This window comes from Scophthalmus maximus, chromosome 2 (assembly GCF_022379125.1).
Source record: "Scophthalmus maximus strain ysfricsl-2021 chromosome 2, ASM2237912v1, whole genome shotgun sequence".
In the NCBI taxonomy this organism is placed as follows: Eukaryota; Metazoa; Chordata; class Actinopteri; order Pleuronectiformes; family Scophthalmidae; genus Scophthalmus; species Scophthalmus maximus.
The window spans coordinates 26,677,840-26,698,358 of NC_061516.1; the positions used below are offsets into that span (position 1 = coordinate 26,677,840).

The 20,519-nt window shown below is 46.8% G+C and overlaps 4 protein-coding genes across 4 annotated transcripts; all 4 read right to left on the reverse strand.

Annotated features, from left to right (window-relative positions):
- Nucleotides 1-699: 699 nt before the first annotated feature.
- On the reverse strand, nucleotides 700-1,650 carry LOC118300258 (olfactory receptor 52N2-like). The gene has a single exon (XM_035624539.1). It carries the CDS (start codon nucleotides 1,648-1,650, stop codon nucleotides 700-702), a length of 951 nt encoding a protein of 316 aa, XP_035480432.1.
- Nucleotides 1,651-7,069: 5,419 nt separating this feature from the next.
- On the reverse strand, nucleotides 7,070-8,248 carry LOC118300261 (olfactory receptor 52D1-like). The gene has a single exon (XM_035624543.2). The coding sequence runs from the start codon at nucleotides 8,245-8,247 to the stop codon at nucleotides 7,300-7,302; it is 948 nt and encodes a 315-aa protein (XP_035480436.1). The 5' UTR covers nucleotide 8,248; the 3' UTR covers nucleotides 7,070-7,299.
- A 2,896-nt stretch (nucleotides 8,249-11,144) lies between these two features.
- LOC118300262 (olfactory receptor 52D1-like) lies at nucleotides 11,145-12,201 on the reverse strand. Its single transcript, XM_035624544.2, has one exon. The coding sequence runs from the start codon at nucleotides 12,189-12,191 to the stop codon at nucleotides 11,244-11,246; it is 948 nt and encodes a 315-aa protein (XP_035480437.1). The 5' UTR covers nucleotides 12,192-12,201; the 3' UTR covers nucleotides 11,145-11,243.
- Nucleotides 12,202-18,090: 5,889 nt separating this feature from the next.
- Nucleotides 18,091-20,369, reverse strand: LOC118300267 (olfactory receptor 146-like). The gene has a single exon (XM_047328336.1). It carries the CDS (start codon nucleotides 19,253-19,255, stop codon nucleotides 18,317-18,319), a length of 939 nt encoding a protein of 312 aa, XP_047184292.1. The 5' UTR covers nucleotides 19,256-20,369; the 3' UTR covers nucleotides 18,091-18,316.
- Nucleotides 20,370-20,519: the final 150 nt, after the last annotated feature.

A 20,519-nucleotide genomic window follows, 5' to 3' on the forward strand; every position in this document is an offset into this window, starting at 1 on the left:
AGACTTACTCTCCCCAGTATCTTTATTTTGCATTTTTTTATATTTGTTGGTATACCTGGATGTGGGTACATGGTTGCTGGCTTTGACTTCGACCTGCTGCCAGCTAACGTAGATGAATATTTTAAAAAGTCCTTTGAACAACTGGAGCCTTGTTCGGCTCGGTAGCCAACTTGTTCGTTAGGTAGAGGTTGAATGAATCTCCACAGCTGGTTTCCTTATTAATTTTATATCTCTAGGAAATTGTAACATGTCCAGACACAGGATAGTAATTTCTGATGCTTGTAAACATCATGGACCTAGAAAACATTATTAACCATCACACTGTATTTTATCAATTTTATGCTGATGACACACAACTGCACATCTGTTTCACCAATGTACTCCAGTTCAGTAATAGGTTCAGTGAAAACAAAGTAATAGTGAGTTGAAGATTTGCTCACATCAGCCGTGTTGTGAACACAGGCCGTTGTAATCATTTGAGAAACATGGAGGTCAAACTCTGAATGAATTTGAAAATGTCCTTTTATTATTCATCATCAAATATTTACTCAACAGATTTTCAGATTTTTTTTTTTAAAGTAGGTTTACAAAAACCAGGGCTTACAAAAAATTGCAGGGCTTACAAATTTTTTTTAATTAAAACAACAGCAGCAGCAATAAGAGAAAAAATGAAAATATTAACATTATATTAGCACCAAGTCACTTCACTTCTCTCATAGTCGTTGCATTCCTGCTAAACATAATGAAGATTTTCTGTCTGACTATTTTGATCTGCAGTCCGTAGATGATGGCGTTCATAGCTGGAGGAACCACGTGGAACATGATGGACGCGAGCTTCCTGTGGTCCGACAAATCAGGGAAACGATGGAGGAAGATGGTGATGGTGCCTGACACAAACATGATGACGTAGAGGGCCAGGTGGGTGGCACAGGTCTGCAGCGCCCGACTGTTGAGCACATTGTTCCTGCTGCTCAGACAAACCATGGCGATCCTCAGGTAGGTGAGCGTGATGCTGCCGAGGGAGGAGCCCAGCAGGATCACTGTGTAGGTGAGGCCGTAGATGTTATTGATGATGACACTTTCACAAGAGAGTTTGAACAAGGAGGCGTTGTCACAGAATGGATTGAATACAATCCACCTACACCGCGGCAGACGGACACTGAGGCCAATGAGAATAACCACCAGGACTAAAGAGACCCCCCAGGCCCACAGCGACAAGTTCACCACCATCCGGTTGGTCATGATGGTGGTGTAACGCATGGGGTTGCAGATGGCCACGTACCGGTCGAAGGCCATGATCATAAGCACTGTGTGTGTTGTACTCGCATGCATGTGAGCACAAAAAGCCTGAACTACACAGTCAATATAATTGATGTACCGGTCTGTAATTGGTATAAAAACATCACTCAGCAAGCGAGGGATGATGACTGTGGCCCCGAACACATCGTTAATACTCATGTTGCAGAAGAGCAGGTACATGGGCTGGTGGAGGCTGCGCTCCATGGAGATCAGCACCACCAGGCCGACGTTGGACACCATGATGAAGACGTAGATGAGGAGGAGGAGGATGAAGGCTGGGATGGAAGACTGGGGGGTTACCTTTAACCCCTCCAACTTTAAAATATCTATGTTGACAGTGATATTCTCCATAATGCAGAGGGACGATCACATCAGGATCATTACTGAGTCCAACATCTGAGAAAAGAAACAAGAAACAACCCATCAGAAAAAAATGAATAAGATAAGAAACAAATTAATTTGTTGTATTCTAGAAAAAATTTGAGAAATCAATATTTCAATAAATATTAATTTTGAGACACCAACATGTGACAAAAAGGAGATCCTGTAATTCTGTCTGCTCTGTGTTTAATCTAAAAAAACATTTGAGGAATCAATATTTCAATGAATATTTTTCATGATTGAGTTGGATCCAAAACAAAATCATGAAGAAACCTGTTTAAGAGACAAAGTAAAAATAACGATAATGATTATGTATTTCAACAAAATGCCAACCAAACCTTTATTATGAACGACCCTTTAGACAAAGACAGTTCTACAGCTCTCACATGAACATGTGTGAGTCTGATGAAAAGTGTTTTCATCCTACACTAACAGTGATGTTGTACATTTCCTGACTTGAACATTTAACACAAAGTCTTCAACATTATTCCTGTTAATATTCTATTCAGATCTGAAGCCTTTTTCAGTTTTCTCATCACATCAGAATTCATTCTGTTCATCAGGTTTCACTGTTGTTCGTCTTATCTAAGCTCATTCAGTGAAGAACATGTTTGTCACTGTTTGTGTGAGAGTGTGTCAGGTTTACCTGTGTTGCAGTGAACCTCCTCCAGTCTGACCAGATCTGGACTGACAGACAAGTCTTATGAGACGACAGAGTGTCATGAGGCAGTGACGCTGCGCTGAGACCCTATGGACATTCACCTCATCATGGCTGAACAACTTCATGATTTTTTTTAAAACTTTCATCCAATCAGCGTTTGTGAAGTGCATGGTATCGTTCACAGAGAATGCCCAAGAAAGCCCTGTAGCAACAGCTGCTGATCGGTGCGCACACACAACAACCAGAACCTTCCCTTTCTCCAACAAACAACTCTGTCAGGGACTTGTGAGAAGAAAGAAACATGGTAATGTTGCAGATAAATGAAATTCAAGAACAAAAAACAATTCAACTGATTAAAAAATTCAAGTTAGAATTAGCAGCAGAGACTTTAACAAAGAAAAAGCGTTAAGTATAAGGTTTCTTTCCTTTAGTGCAAACCATTCTAAAAGGCACTGAACAGACACTGTACTGAAAATACTTGCAACGGCCTCAGTATTAGGTAAAGAAATATCTACTTTAAATAAAAACATATTTCAAACAAACATTCTTACCTGCAGCCTGATGTAACGCATTTTGGTTTTAAACATACAAACAATACTTCCAGTATTTTAAATAAAGAAAATTATTACAAGTGTAGTCCGCATATACTTCAAATGAAAACATAAAAGTGCAAAATGAAAGCAAAACATATTTTTTTGAATAAAGTAAATACTTCCAGAATAAAAGTTTCCTTACAGTAGTGCACATGAACAGTAAAAAGTGCAAAACGGTGCAGAAGGCACCAAATGTAGGACAAAAAAATGGAAAGAACAGAAAAACTGGTGTCTTCTCAGTTAAAAAGCAAAACAAGAACAAATCTTCAAAACTGTCTCTCATTGAGATTTTGTGTTTACACCATTTGTCAGGCCCTAAAGATTATTTGCCAGGAACACTAGCTTGTCCACAGTCTCTGGCTTCAACAGAGACCGGTGGCAGGTAACGATGTTGCCACCAATGCTGAATGCCCTTTTGGAAGGAGCACTTGTGGCCGGGATGTGGGTCCGTCTCTCCATCAACCTGCATCGACTGCAGGTAACTTTTCAGCTCCACTTCGATGGCCTTTCCGTCAGGGAACAACCCATCATAACAGGTGAAATTTAAGACAATCCACTGAGTCAGTATGATTAACTATATACTTACTATCAATTTGGAATTCTGATTACTAATTTCATTCATAGCTTCAGGACCATATTGGAAAACCAGTTTGAGGGATTTGGAGTTCTATCAGTTAGAAGTTTGCAACACTCTCTCTAACTGTATATGAAAACATTTAAGTGTTTTTTGCCTGGTGACCTCATGGGCTTTAGGAAACGCGCTGACCAATTGGTCACTGTGGTCAGATCCTCCATTTTGTGAGGGCTGAACAATTGTGTAGCTGTGCTTTTCACTGACTCTTAAATTTAGTTTTCAGATCCTCCTAACTAGTATGTAGCATCAGGCAGACTTACTCTCCCGAGTAGCTTTATTTTGCATTTTTTATATTTGTTGGTATACCTGGATGTGGGTACATGGTTGCTGGCTTTGACTTCGACCTGCCAGGCACCCTATAGCCAGGTGCAGAGAGAGTGTATATGGCCGGAGGCATGAGAGGCTCTACCCCCACGTTGGGCATGTTATGATGTTCTGCCAGCTTACGTAGATGAATATTTTAAAAAGTCGCCAATGCGGCCACTGACTCTCGCCTTGCTAACAGTATCCTACCTACGTGAAAATCCAACCTGGCAACTCCAGGCTCCCTAAGAGCTGTCAGTCAAAGTCCAGAGGCTCCACCCCCAAAGTGTCAAAAACTTTCTCCGGAGCGTGTGTAAAATGTGCACTGCAAGTGCAGAAATAACGCCTTGAGCAGCAGAGCTGCCTTTATCGTGAGTGAGAGCAGATCCTCACGAGCCTCAAGGGATTTAAATCTGCGTGCGATGGTTAATATATGCGCGTGTGAAATCACATACACCGAGAGACATTTTTTTGTGCACTGTATTAATGACATTGGTGGGCATGTCTTTGTCACTGTGAGAATTTTTTTCACATACCATTCCTACTGTTCTCATGTTGAGAAGTTAGAACATCTGCAAGAGCAAGATTGAGGACCACCTTTATTATGGAAAATTGATAGGAAGATGGAGACCGTGGATGTCTGAAGCAGAAGTATTTATTACAAGGAGATTTCTGGTTCGTTACACAGATCAACAAGCGGTCAGTGCATGTTGTCCCAAAAACCTGCCTATCTCCGTTCTCTGTGGTGTATTTATCTCTCTCAGAATCATGTGTTGTCATCTCACAGACAGAATGGCTATCTCCATAGTCGGTCTCTGTCTCAGTATGTCCTATATTTACTGCAGTGTGTCTTGCAAGATTCTTTCAGCTATAACCTAAATTCTGCAACTCTCTCGAGACAGCCTTTGGCTACCAATCAACTGTCCCGGCATGCCAAAGATAAGATGATCTTGCATAGACAAATAAACAGGAGAGGAGAGAAACTCCTCGACAACCTGCATCAGAACATCATCAGTGGGGTCTGGAGAGGACAACCATCTCTTGGCACAAGAAACCAGACTCACAGACTGTGGGGGACCAGAAGTGGATAAACGACCAGAGACCCACTGCTTCAGCTTCTCTTGCCCCAAACCCCCCACCCTCACCTGCACCTCTTCTCATACCTCTACCACACACGCAGCCCCCATGCTCCAATATGTCCCTCTCCACAAACCAGGTGAGGAAGGAGCTCAGGAAGAACAAGCGAGAAAGGCTGAGGGTCCGGACGCCACTGACTGAGAATCATGTTCTTTGATTTCTCCAGTGCCTTCAACGCCTTCCAGCCTGTGCTCCTGAGGGACAAGTCATCTGCAGAAGTTATCTTATGCCATAGTCACAGATGACGATGAGGAAGTACAGAACACTGATCAGATCAACGCTGGGAGAGTCAAGGAATCTGGTGGTGGATTTCCGCAGGCGCAATCACTCCCCCCAACACCGGTGAACATCCAGGGAAAGGACATTGAGAGAGTGGACTCTTATCAGTACCTGGGTGTTCACCTGAACAATAAACTTGACTGGATAGACAACACCATGGCACTGAACAAGAAGGGCCAGAGCAGACTGTACCTGCTCAGGAGACTCAGGTCCATTGGAGTGCAGGGGGCGCTCCTCAAGACCTTCTTTGACACTGTGGTGGCTTCAGCCATCTTCTATGGAGTGGTCTGCTGGAGAAGAAGAATCTCAACTGCTGGCAGGAAGAGACTCGACAGACTGATCAGGAAGGCCAGCTCTGTCCTGGGACACTCCGTGGACACAGTGCAGGTGGTGGGAGAGAGGAGGATGGTAGCTAAGCTATCATCAGTGATGGACAACGACTTCCACCCCATGCAGGACACTGTACCAGCACTGTTCTCAGTAGAACACACAAACACACACACACACACAAACACACACACGCACACACACACACACACACACACACTCCAGGACTCAATAATCACTACAAGAATTCACTGGAATACTTTTAAGTGCAATTCCAACTGTGCAATATTTCATACTCAAAGTGCAACTATTGATACTTTATTTCTTGTATATAGTATTTCTATTTCTATTTAGGCTTGAGGTACTTACATTTTTTTTACATTTTTAAAACCTTTTTAACATAAGCCGTTGGGCCTTTGAGCTATTGGCCTTTGCGCTGTTGGGCTGTTGAGCTGTTTTATTGATTGATTATTATTTCATTCATGTTTTGGGATTTTAGAGTACAGTGTGTACAGTTGATATTAAACAGTTTGTTCACGGTCATATGTGATGTCATGATGTACACTCAGATTTTCACCTGATCGACTTCCATCTCTGGTGTGTCGCTGAGAACCTGAGGGAGTGCCGTGTCGACTGTGGCGGTTAAAAATTCTGTTTCCAGTTTTTATCATTACGGAACTGATGAAGACTGGTGAATGAATTTGATATGTTATTATGGCAAATTACGTGAAGAAAGGTGAAGCAAAACTTTCTGACTCCTGAATAAAAAACAGGTTTGTGTAATAATGAATCTGAGCTTTGGAAATTCTTTCCAGTAACTTCAGCATCAACCTCTCACTTTATCCCCGACTAAACTCTTTCCGTGACACATCATCACCGTCCAGTAACAGGGAGTTGATCCCAGCTGAACAGTTTCAGGGGAGGGTCAGTGAAGGGAAGTGAAGACATATGACATGAGTTATCACACGAGTTATCAGAAGGAGATCGTGTAGAATAACCTGAATGTGTACCATATGAACCGTTTGCTAAAATAACACCTCTACCTGTGACAGGAGGTTCGCCACAAATACTTTTCGCCTCAGAGCATCGTGGGACTTCATTTGCTTTACCAACACATGGTTGATGAACTTAGTTAGGGTGAGGTTTAGGGTTCGATGGCAGAGAATCAGCATCACAAACATCACTACCGCTAGAGGTCTGCGCTCTTTAAAACCACTACATACGCCGAACTATGGTTCAAAAAACGACATAGTGTGTCGTATGAGTTGGAGGAACAGGCTGACTTGACTTTTTAATGTATTTTCTTCCGTCCCAAGTTGTGTCAAATACCAACATTAGATAATCTACAGAATCAAACATCATCATGATCTCAGGCTTCAAAAAAACTGAGCAAAACTAAACAAGTGAACTGAGGTGAAGCGCAGGTGAACATTTACCGAGCTGACGCTATTTCTTCATGTACAGCAGGTTATAAGGATTTTAATACTTGATATCAAAGCAAATAGTCCCAAAAAAATAACTGGTAGTAAAAGATATTTGTGCAAATCCATACATAACATGATACTGAAAGGAATGAATATTAACATATTACAGTCTCAGACTCCTTTCGCAGTTGGGATTAACATTATTTTATCAGCAGTGCAAATATTTGTAGATGTTGCTAATCTACCCGATCAAACACGGAATCATTTCAAATGCACGAGTGTCTGTTTACTGCGGAGAACAGCCAAGATTCTCTGCCTGACCTCTTTTATTTGCAGCCCGTAGATAACAGCGTTAAGCGCCGGCAGGGCCACTTCGCCCAGAATGGCCGCCACCTTCCTGTGGTATGACAGCTGAGGGAAGCGGTGCAGGATGACGACGATGAAGGCCGACACCAGCAGCAGGACGTACACGGCCAGGTGGGTGGCGCAGGTCTGCAGCGCTTTGCGGTTCAGCACCTTGTTCTTACTGCGTATGCACACGGCGGCGATCTTCAGGTAGGTGAGGGTCACGCTGCAGATGGACGAGCCCAGCAGCACCACCGTGTTGCCGAGCCCGAACACCTGATTGATGACCACGCTCTCGCAGGACAGCTTGAACAAGGAGGCGTGGTCGCAGAACAGGTTGGATATAACCCGCCTGCAGCGGGACAGGCGGATGGTGAGGCCCAGGAGGATCGCCACTTGCACCAAGGCCGATCCCCAGGCTGCGACCGACAGCTTCACCACCATCCAGTTGGTCATGATGGTGGCGTAGCGAAGGGGGTTGCAGATGGCCACGTACCGGTCAAACGCCATGATCATGAGCACCGTGTGAGAGGTGGTCCCATAGAGGTGAACGCAGAAGGCCTGAACCACACAGTCGATGTAGTGAATGTACAAGTCAGAGTTCGATGTGAAAATATCTCTGAGGACACGCGGGATGATGATCGAGGCCCCGAACACGTCGTTAACACTCATGTTGCAGAAGAGCAGGTACATGGGCTGCTGGAGGCTCTTGCTCCGGGAGATCAGCAGCACCAGGCCCATGTTGGACACCATGATGAAGCCATACATGAGGAGAAGGAGGATGAAGGCTGCGATGGAAGACTGGGCGTTGACCTTTAACCCCTCCATCAGCAGGATATTTGTGTGTAAACTCTGGTTTTCCATATCTCAGGGCAAAACTCTGTGGAGATGACGACAGCAGTGGACAAAGAAAAACAAATACAGTTACAAAAAAACCCGATTCACTTCATTCAGTCGATAATACATACATTAAACATATTGATTATAAGTCTGGATCAATGTAATTTCACATTATTACATTTGAACATCAAAGTGTCTCTGATATTTTTCTACTTCAGCATCAATGACTTCAAGAGAGAAACCGCCTGGAAACGAGTGAGAGTCAGTTCCACTTACACACTCGCGTCCCCGCTCCGTTCATCAACTCTCATTCACGCAGAGGAACAGTGTGTGAGCCGCCCTCCACCACCCGACCAGAGCTGGAGCTGCACCGTTTTATCTGCTTCATCAGTGGCTGTCAGCTGCGGCGTCACGTGACTGACGGGTCATCTGTTGCCGGGCGACTCGTTATCGAGCATCACTCACTGGCGGTTGTGGCACAAGAAGACGACGGAAAAAAATAAATGTGCTGAAACACATTCACATGTGATGTCAACAGTGCAATGTGTTGAGTTTTGATTCAAGATGGTGTGATTTAGTGATTCATAAATAAAAACTGGGCATTTTACACTTTGGTCTTTATTTTACACTTTGGTCTTTATTTTACCATTGGTCTTTAACATTAGACGTGGACAAGTCAGGAACAACAGTGTTTTCTGTTGAATAATGGAATCATCAAAGTCATCCTGATTGGACCGGTTCTGGTCCACAGGCCTTATGTTTGACGGCTCAGTTCTAACCTGTAGGAAGAGGGCAGGGGGTTTGTGTCGTCCATAGACTTTATATAAAATTGGACGTAGACTCCGGGTTAGGAAAATGAAACCTGAAGCCTGTATTCTCTGTCCTGACCATCAGAGGGCGACTCTATAAAAGCCTGTCTCTACTTCTCACATGATTTATAAAGTTTATGTATCAATCTCTTGTTTCAAGTCTTGTTTAATAACGCATTTTGTACATTATGGTTCATTTACAGTCAACAGACGATACAAATGCTCAAACGTGTCCTACTCTGTCAGTTCATTTTCTATTTCCAAGAGGCGTTACCAACGGACACGGACCAAAATGCCTCCAGACGCAAGTGGATAGACCTACAACCTCGAGATGCCTGTGATGATGATTCCACAATGTCTGTGAACCAGTGTTGTCGTATTTGTGGGACAAATGTGAAAATATATCTTGGTTATTTACAAAAGTTGCTTCTCTCCGCATCACGGTATTAGCCCCGCCCATTATCAGATAAACGGTTGTGACCGGACTGGCGAGATTTCTGCCACTTGGAAATCAATTTCTAATGGAGGGGATCTAGTAACTTTCTACAAATAAGTAATTTAAAGAAAAGTTATGAGTGAGGCTAGCATGTAGCCCATTACCGCTAACAGCGGGTGATCAAAGTCAGGACTTCCCGCAGGTGAATGTTTTATTGATTGATTATTATTTCATTCATGTTTTGGGATTTTAGAGTACAGTGTGTACAGTTGATATTGCACAGATTGTTCACGGTCATATGTGATGTCATGATGTACACTCAGATTTTCACCTGATCGACTTCCATCTCTGGTGTGTCGCTGAGAACCTGAGGGAGTGCCGTGTCGACTGTGGCGGTTAAAAATTCTGTTTCCAGTTTTTATCATTACGGAACTGATGAAGACTGGTGAATGAATTTGATATGTTATTATGGCAAATTACGTGAAGAAAAGTGAAGCAAAACTTTCTGACTCCTGAATAAAAAACATGATACTGAAAGGTATGAATATTAACATATTACAGTCTCAGACTCCTTTCGCAGTTGGGATTAACATTATTTTATCAGCAGTGCAAATATTTGTAGATGTTGCTCATCTACCCGATCAAACACGGAATCATTTCAAATGCACGAGTGTCTGTTTACTGCGGAGAAGAGCCACGATTCTCTGCCTGACCTCTTTTATTTGCAAAAAAAAAAAATTCTGTCTCCAGTTTTTATCATTACGGAACTGATGAAGACTGGTTAATGAATTTTATATGTTATTATGGCAAATTACGTGAAGAAAAGTGAAGCAAAACTTTCTGACTCCTGAATAAAAAAACAGGTTTGTGTTATAATGAATCTGAGCTTTGGAGATTCTTTCCAGTAACTTCAGCATCAACCTCTCACTTTATCCCCGACTAAACTCTTTCCGTGACACATCATCACCGTCCAGTAACAGGGAGTTGATCCCAGCTGAACAGTTTCAGGGGAGGGTCAGTGAAGGGAAGTGAAGACATATGACATGAGTTATCACACGAGTTATCAGAAGGAGATCGTGTAGAATAACCTGAATGTGTACCATATCAACCGTTTGCTAAAATAACACCTCTACCTGTGACAGGAGGTTCGCCACAAATACTTTTCGCCTCAGAGCATCGTGGGACTTCATTTGCTTTACCAACACATGGTTGATGAACTTAGTTAGGGTGAGGTTTAGGGTTCGATGGCAGAGAATCAGCATCACAAACATCACTACCGCTAGAGGTCTGCGCTCTTTAAAACCACTACATACGCCGAACTATGGTTCAAAAAACGACATAGTGTGTCGTATGAGTTGGAGAAACAGGCTGAGTTGACTTTTTAATGTATTTTCTTCCGTCCCAAGTTGTGTCAAATACCAACATTAGATAATCTACAGAATCAAACATCATCATGATCTCAGGCTTCAAAAAAACTGAGCAAAACTAAACAAGTGAACTGAGGTGAAGCGCAGGTGAACATTTACCGAGCTGACGCTATTTCTTCATGTACAGCAGGTTATAAGGATTTTAATACTTGATATCAAAGCAAATAGTCCCAAAAATATAACTGGTAGTAAAAGATATTTGTACAAATCCATACATAACATGATACTGAAAGGCATGAATATTAACATATTACAGTCTCAGACTCCTTTCGCAGTTGGGATTAACATTATTTTATCAGCAGTGCAAATATTTGTAGATGTTGCTCATCTACCCGATCAAACACAGAATCATTTCAAATGCACGAGTGTCTGTTTACTGTGGAGAAGAGCCACGATTCTCTGCCTGACCTCTTTTATTTGCAGCCCGTAGATAACAGCGTTAAGCGCCGGCAGGGCCACTTCGCCCAGAATGGCCGCCACCTTCCTGTGGTATGACAGCTGAGGGAAGCGGTGCAGGATGACGACGATGAAGGCCGACACCAGCAGCAGGACGTACACGGCCAGGTGGGTGGCGCAGGTCTGCAGCGCTTTGCGGTTCAGCACCTTGTTCTTACTGCGTATGCACACGGCGGCAATCTTCAGGTAGGTGAGGGTCACGCTGCAGATGGACGAGCCCAGCAGCACCACCGTGTTGCCGAGCCCGTACACCTGATTGATGACCACGCTCTCGCAGGACAGCTTGAACAAGGAGGCGTGGTCGCAGAACAGGTTGGATATAACCCGCCTGCAGCGGGACAGGCGGATGGTGAGGCCCAGGAGGATCGCCACAAGCACCAAGGCCGATCCCCAGGCTGCGACCGACAGCTTCACCACCATCCGGTTGGTCATGATGGTGGCGTAGCGAAGGGGGTTGCAGATGGCCACGTACCGGTCAAACGCCATGATCATGAGCACCGTGTGAGAGGTGGTCCCATAGAGGTGAACGCAGAAGGCCTGAACCACACAGTCGATGTAGTGAATGTACAAGTCGGAGTTCGATGTGAAAATATCTCTGAGGACACGCGGGATGATGATCGAGGCCCCGAACACGTCGTTAACACTCATGTTGCAGAAGAGCAGGTACATGGGCTGCTGGAGGCTCTTGCTCCGGGAGATCAGCAGCACCAGGCCCATGTTGGACACCATGATGAAGCCGTACATGAGGAGAAGGAAGATGAAGGCTGCGATGGAAGACTGGGCGTTGACCTTTAATCCCTCCAGCAGCAGGATATTTGTGTGTAAACTCTGGTTTTCCATATCTCAGGGCAAAACTCTGTGGAGATGACGACAGCAGTGGACAAAGAAAAACAAATACAGTTACAAAAAAACCCGATTCACTTCATTCAGTCGATAATACATACATTAAACATATTGATTAGAAGTCTGGATCAATGTAATTTCACATTATTACATTTGAACATCAAAGTGTCTCTGATATTTTTCTACTTCAGCATCAATGACTTCAAGAGAGAAACCGCCTGGAAACGAGTGAGAGTCAGTTCCACTTACACACTCGCGTCCCCGCTCCGTTCATCAACTCTCATTCACGCAGAGGAACAGTGTGTGAGCCGCCCTCCACCACCCGACCAGAGCTGGAGCTGCACCGTTTTATCTGCTTCATCAGTGGCTGTCAGCTGCGGTGTCACGTGACTGACGGGTCATCTGTTGCCGGGCGACTTGTTATCGAGCATCACTCGCTGGCGGTTGTGGCACAAGAAGACGATGGAAAAAAATAAATGTGCTGAAACACATTCACATGTGATGTCAACAGTGCAATGTGTTGAGTTTTGATCCAAGATGGTGTGATTTAGTGATTAATAAATAAAAACCGGGCATTTTACACTTTGGTCTTTATTTTACACTTTGGTCTTTAACATTAGACGTGGACAAGTCAGGAACAACAGTGTTTTCTGTTGAATAATGGAATCATCAAAGTCATCCTGATTGGACCGGTTCTGGTCCACAGGCCTTATGTTTGACGGCTCAGTTCTAACCTGTAGGAAGAGGGCATGTCACAGTCAGCCACCGTCATGCCCAGTAGGTTCCCACGTCACCTCCCCTCCGGAGGCGGCACAGGGTTTGATGAGCCTGCGTCAAGGAGACCGGTCTGTGGCGGACTTCTCCATTGATTTTCGCACCAGGGCTCGCCAGAGCGACTGGAACTCCCTGGCCCTCCGCAACGTTTTTCTGCACGGTCTCGCGGATTATATCAAGGACGGCCTGGTGTCACACGAGATCCCACCGATGCTGGATGAACTGATCGGGTTGGCGAATCGGGTGGATTCCCGGGTGCAGGCAAGACGACGGGAGAGGAAGCTGAGCATGGCAACGCGTCCTCCTCAGAGTCGGGCTTTTACTCCCGCCAGCGGCTCTTCTTCACCGGCAGGAGCGCGGGTCGAGGAGGCGGAGCTGATGCAGCTCGGCCGATCCAGCCTCACCCCGCAGGAACGGGAGCATCGCATGCAGTCCAAGTTGTGCATGTACTGTGGTCGGCCTGGACATTTCGTGTCCCGTTGTCCGGTAAAAGCCAGGGCTCATCAGTAAGTAGGAAGGTGCTGGTGAGCCATACCTCCATTAAAACCTTCCAGGAGAAGAGACCTCTGTTTCATATCAAGCTGTTCCTCCCGGAGGCCTCTCACACACTGTCAACCTTCATTGACTCTGGGGCTGACGCCAGCATTATGGACGAGGGGCTCGTACAGCAATTGGGGATCGATCGGGTCCCGCTTCCTCGACCAGTGGCAGTACACGCGCTGGATGGTCACCTGCTGGGGACAGTTACTCACCAGACGGCTCCTATCCATATGCTCCTGTCCGGCAACCACCACGAAATGGTGCAGTTTCAAATTTTGTCGTCTCCACGCATCCCGGTGATTTTGGGGTATCCATGGTTACGCTGACACAACCCACATCTGGACTCGGCCACGGGTGCCATTTTGGGATGGAACCCTTCCTGCCATCAGGTGTGTCTCCAGGGAGCGGACGTTTCTCGGCGCACCACTGCTACCAAATCGACTGCAGAGGTGGTGGGGGTTCCGTCGGTGTATCACGACTTCCGGGAGGTGCTCAGCAAGGTGAGGGCTCTTGCCTTACCTCCCCATCGGCCGTATGACTGCGCTATCAACCTGCTACCCGGCACGTCTCCACCCAGGGGACGCCTGTTTTCCTTGTCGGCTCCAGAGAGGGGGGCCATGGACACATACATAAATGACTCTCTGGCTGCAGGCATCATTCGTCCCTCCTCTTCACCAGCAGGGGCAGGATTTTTCTTCGTTGGGAAGAAGGACAAGACACTGCGGCCATGCATTGATTACCGGGGACTCAACGATATAACCATAAAGAACCGCTATCCCCTTCCCCTCATCTCTTCCGCCTTTGAGTTGCTGCAAGGAGCCACCATTTTCACCAAACTCGACCTCCGCAACGCCTATCACCTGGTACGGATCAGGGAAGGGGATGAGTGGAAGACAGCCTTCAACACCCCGTCAGGACACTACGAATATCTCGTTATGCCTTTCGGACTTACTAACGCTCCAGGAGTTTTCCAGGCCCTGGAGAATGACGTTCTCCGGGACATGCTCAACTGCTATGTTTTTGTTTATCTGGACGATATCCTAATTTACTCTGAGTCACAAGACGAGCATATCCACCATATCCAAGCAGTTCTCAAGAGACCCCTGGAGAATTCACTATTTGTAAAGGCTCCTTCCTAGGATACATCGTGGCTCAGGGGACGGTAGAGATGGACCCAGAAAAGGTCTCTGCGGTCTCCTCCTGGGCGGTTCCGGACTCAAGGAAGCAGCTACAGAGGTTCTTGGGATTCGCGAACTTTTACCGCCGCTTCATCCGGAATTACAGCACCATTGCCGCTCCCCTCACAGCCCTTACCTCCTCCAAGGTCTCCTTTACCTGGACCCCAGCCGCCGGGGAGGCTTTCCAAACTCTCAAGAAACAATTCACCTCTGCTCCTATCCTCCAAGTTCCGGATCCGGACCTACAGTTTGTGGTGGAGGTGGATGCCTCGGACGTAGGAGTAGGGGGGATTCTCTCTCAGAGGTCGCCGAACGACCAGAAGCTGCATCCGTTCGCCTTCTTCTCCAGACGTCTATCCCCGGCAGAGAGGAATTATGATATCGGCAACGGGAGCTGCTTGCCGTCAAACTGGCGCTGGGAACGAGGGATCCTTTCCTGGTATGGACTGACCATAAGAACCTGGAATACATCTGAACCGCCAAGAGACTCAATTCACACCAGGCCCGGTGGTCCCTGTTCTTTACGCGATTCAACTTCACCCTCTCCTACCAGCCAGGGTCCCGGAATACGAAGCCTGATGCCTTATCCCGGCAGTTCCAAGAGGAGGAGAGTACACCCACCGAGCCTGAATCCATCCTTCCGGTCTCCTGCCGGTTGGCGGTCCTTACATGGGGGATAGAGGAGCAGGTGCGATTGGCCACCGAGGGCCAGCCCGGGCCCAGTGCTTGTCCTCCTTACCGGCTATATGTTCCTCCTAGCCTAAGGTCCGACGTCATCCAGTGGGCCCATGCGTCCAAACTCACCTGCCACCCAGGTATCCAAAGGACTCGTGATGTCATCCTTCAGCGGTTTTGGTGGTCAACTCTGCAGGAGGACACCAAGGAGTTTGTTAATGCCTGTCCAATATGCAACCAACACAAACCTTCTCATCAGGCGCCAGCGGGGCTCCTCCGAACTCTGCCGGTTCCACATCGTCCCTGGTCCCACATCTCCCTGGACTTCTTCACCGGTCTACCCCCATCGGAAGGCTACACGGCCATCCTCACCGTGGTGGATCGATTCAGCAAGATGGCTCATTTCGTTCCCCTGGTCAAGCTTCCTTCGGCCAAAGAGACCGCTCAGCTGATCGTCCACCACGTCTTCCGGCTCCATGGTCTTCCGGTCGACGTGGTGTCTGACCGAGGACCACAGTTTACATCGGTATTTTGGAGGGAATTCTGTGAGCAGCTGGGGGCCTCGGTCAGCTTCTCCTCTGGGTTCCACCCTCAGTCCAACGGCCAGATGGAGAGGAAGAATCAGGAGATGGAGACGGCTCTCCGGTGCATGACATCCAGAAACCCCTCATCCTGGTCCCAGTTGCTACCGTGGGTTGAGTATGCGCACAACACACTAACCAGCTCTGCCACGGGGGTTTCCCCCTTTCAGAGTGCATACGGCTACCAACCTCCTCTCTTCCCAGCCCTAGAGAAGGAGGTTTCCTGCCCGTCCGTGGAGGCGTTCATCCGCCGCTGCCACCGCACCTGGTCTCAAGCCCGAACGTCGCTCCTCCGTTCCGCCGAACGGTACGCCACGGCTGCTAACCGTCGTCGCTCCCAGGCACCCACAAAATTAAACCTGTACAAAAAAGTCCTCTGCCCCTCCTCCTCCTCTCCCTCGATTCATCGGTGGAGGCCTCACGTATTCGGTCCGTCGCATCATCAGGTCCCGAAAGCGAGGGAGGGGAATTCAATACCTGGTTGACTGGGAGGGGTATGGCCCGGAGGAAAGATCCTGGGTTCCTGCTCGCCACATCCTAGACCCTCAGCTTATCCTGGAGTTCCACCAGCAGCATCCCCAGCAACCATCTCGGTCCTCAGGGGATCCGAGGGATCCTGGGGATAAGTTGTCCTCGGCTCCTCCCCTTGATCTTCCTGACGAGGGGGAATCATCGTCAGACGGGGAGGAGACAGCTAGGGAGGACCAAGGATCCCTCCACCGAACCCCCTCCACCCGCCCAGCTGAAAGAATGGATTGGTCAGCTTCTGACGAATATTAGGCCCACTTTTTTCCAACCCTCCCCCTTCCACCCATCTGTCTGTTTCCGCTTATTTGTTTTGAGGATGTCAGGAGACGTCCCTTGAGGGGGGGGTTCTGTCACAATCAGCCACCGTCATGCCCAGTAGGTTCCCACGTCACCTCCCCTCTGTCCCGCACGAGCAATCAGCTACACCCACCTCATCACCTCACCTGGCCCCGCAGCTGCAGCTCATCACCAATCAGGTCTGTATTTAACCTCCTCTCACTCAGTTACTCACCGCCAGATTGTTATTTGTACTCCATGTCAGACTTTCCAGCATTTACCCACGGACGGATCTCCCGGTTTCGACTCTGGTTCTGCCCCCGACTTCCCCGTATCGTCTCAGCCCTGGTTACGACCCTGCCTTTGTCCCTGGTTTCCCCGTTTCGCCTGAATCCCGGTAAAGACCTCTGCCTGCTGTCCCCGACCTTCCCATCTCGCCACGATCCCGGAAAAGACGTCTACCTTCTGCCCCTGACTCTGAGCCTTGCTTGTGTTCTCCACAATAAAGTTGATTACCGACTGAGCTACGTGTGTCTCGCGTTTGGGTCTAAACTGGTTCGTTACAGGGCAGGGGGTTTGTGTCGTCCATAGACTTTATATAAAATTGGACGTAGACTCCGGGTTAGGAAAATGAAACCTGAAGCCTGTATTCTCTGTCCTGACCATCAGAGGGCGACTCTATGAAAGCCTGACTCTGCTTCTCACATGATTTATAAAGTTTATGTATCAATCTCTTGTGTCAAGTCTTGTTTAATAATGCATTTTGTACATTATGGTTCATTTACAGTCAAACAGACGATACAAATGCTCAAACGTGTCCTACTCTCTATTCACAGAGAGAGTTTATGAAAAGAAAAAACAACTCTTTATGACTCTTTAATCCAGAGGCCTGTAGAAGGAGGGGGGGGGGCGGGGTAAAGGTCTTTGACAAAAGGTCGTTTGTACTCGTCTCTGACCTCAGAAACCTGATGAACACTGATTCAGAGATTGTGTTTTCATCAGCGTGTCTTTGCTGTCGCCACATTTTCACGGTTCACCGTGAAACAGGAAGTTGATGTATATTTGAGTGAACGTTGTCACCAGCCTGAGGACATCGATATGACATGTCAGGTCAGGGCGCCACCCTCTGGACACGGTGTTGCGATTCTTTCATAATGTTCTCCTCCGATCAGCAGTCACACATCCGGTGAACACATGGGTTCAAAGGCCCGGACACTCGCTGCTCACAGCTTATACTCACCCTGTCGGTGGACAATGAAAAGATTAATAATAATGACAAAACCAAATCCCATGATTTCTATATATTTATTGTTTATTATCTATAGATTTATCCGTGAAGTCAGTTGCACACAGACACAAAACATATGGATGAGAAACACGCACATGAATCAAGACTGTGAATCATTGCAAAAAATATTTCAACATTACTGACTTCAGTGATTTTTCTAAACCGTGTCGACATTCAACAAAAGGTAATTGATGGAAAGTGAAGATCAACAACACAACAAACAGCAAAGACTCACGTTTCTTCTAAGTTGCGTTTTAAATGATATTTGTATTTAAACCATAATTATGATAAAACCTTTTTGGACTTGAACCATTTCAGGGGCGATTGTCGTATCTCTTTTGACTGGACACCGTAGATGATGGGGTTGAGGCTGCTCGGGACGATGTGAAACAGAACGCTGCAGAGTTTCCTGTAGTCGGAGAACTGAGGGAAGCGATGCAGGATGATGACGACGGTCCCGGACAGGAACATGACGAGATAGACGGACAGGTGAGTGCTGCAGGTCTTCAGGGCTTTGCTGTTCAGAGACTTGTTGTTACTGGTCAGACAGATGACGGTGATCTTTGTGTAGGTGAGAACCACGCTGCCTATCGAGGCTGAGAACAGCACCACGGTGAACGTGAGGCCGTAGACGTTGTTGATGAACACATTCTCACAGGAGAGCTTGAACAGTGTGGCGTTGTCACAGAACGGGTTTGCGATCAGAGTCCTGCATCGGTTCAGCCTGATGGTCAGACCGAGCAGAATCCCGACCATAACGAAGGACACTCCCCACGCCCACACCGTCAGCTTGATTACCATTCGGTTGCTCATGATGGAGTTGTAGCGCAGAGGATTACAGATGGCCACATACCTGTCAAAGGCCATGATGATGAGGATAGTGTGACAAGTGGTGCCGAACATGTGTGCGGTGAAAGCTTGAACCACACACTCGTAATAACTGATGAGACGCTCGGAGGGAGGACGCAGGATGTCTGACAGCAGCCGGGGCAACATGATGGAGTTCCCCAGTATGTCGTTGATGGGCAGGTTGCAGAACAGGAGGTACATCGGCGTGTGAAGGTTCTTGTCCAAGACAACCAGCACCACAATACCTACGTTGAATAATATGATAACAATGTAGGACAGAAGGATGAAGGCGAAGGCTGGGTAGACGGAAAACTCTGTGACCTTTAACCCCTGCAACTGCAGGGTCAAGCTGTTGTAGGTGATGTTTTCCATCAGGCTCAAACAAAACAAGAAAAACAACAACTTATAAAGAGGTTGATGATGGTTTTTCACACGTGTCTCCTGCAGATACAAGATATGAGCGATTAATCACATGGTCACCAACACCAGGCCGAGACATCCAACGAATGAACACAGAGAATCAGGCAAAGCCACATGTACAGTAATGAGTGTTAGATCCATCTCCACGAGTCAATGAGGACAAACACAATCACCAGATCAGATCGAAGACGTGACACAAGAGCAAATGTGTCAATTATCCAAACGAAAGCAAAGCGTTCGGCTTAAACTGTGAATACATGACACTTAGGAACAGACATTACATCGACATGGTTCATTAAAGCGTCTGCAGGTACAAGAGATGCTCTGAATCTTTCACTGGAGCATTTGACTTATTAATAAAGCTGCTGCACAGAGGATGATCGTCCTGGTTCTCTGTGAACAGACCGGACAAATCTTTGACTTAATGAAACAGTTCATGTAATAAAATTAAAATCTTTGACACCTTGAATCAGTTGAACAGTTTGAAGAATTGAAATATTACTCTTTGTTGCTGTCGCTGTGCAGACCGTCCACATGCCCAGCTGACGAACTTCTGCCGGAGATCACGAGCCGGTGTGAGTCTTAATAGAGATCTGGTGGAAGTGTGGTCCTCACAACATGACGAGCTGAATGCATGAATCGGGATCCTCTTCCTGGATTGGCTGCGGTACAGTATGTACAGAAGTCGTCTGAACCGGGCCCTGGCAGCTCATCACCCTCATCCATCTTCACTGGGGTTCATGTTAAAATCCTCCTCCTCACCTATAAACCCCTCCAGACTGTGGGCCACCCGATTACCCGTCGGACCTCCTCCACCACTTTACCTCATTCCTGATTCCGCCCACTGTGGACTGTGGGAAACCGGGATTCGAACCGAGACCCTTCTTGCTGAATACAGGCTTCAGACACTTCTGCATTGGTTTCACATCCATTTTTATATTCAGTCTATGGTTCTGACCTTTTCTAGCATCAAGTGACGAACCTGCTGTTTCTTCGTGTCCACGCAGCCTCGGCGGGGGGCGGAGTCTGTTTGCCAATGCAGTGTTTATATAAGAGTTGAAGTAAAGTGTGCGGCGACGGCGAAAGTGTTATTCTTCCGTTTTCTTACAGAGACTCGGCGTCTCTGTTTTCATCTGATTAAAGGTGATTTAGTGATTTAAAGGTTTTTTGGTCTTTTTGAAGTGAAGAGCAATCGTACACATCAGAAACAGGAAGT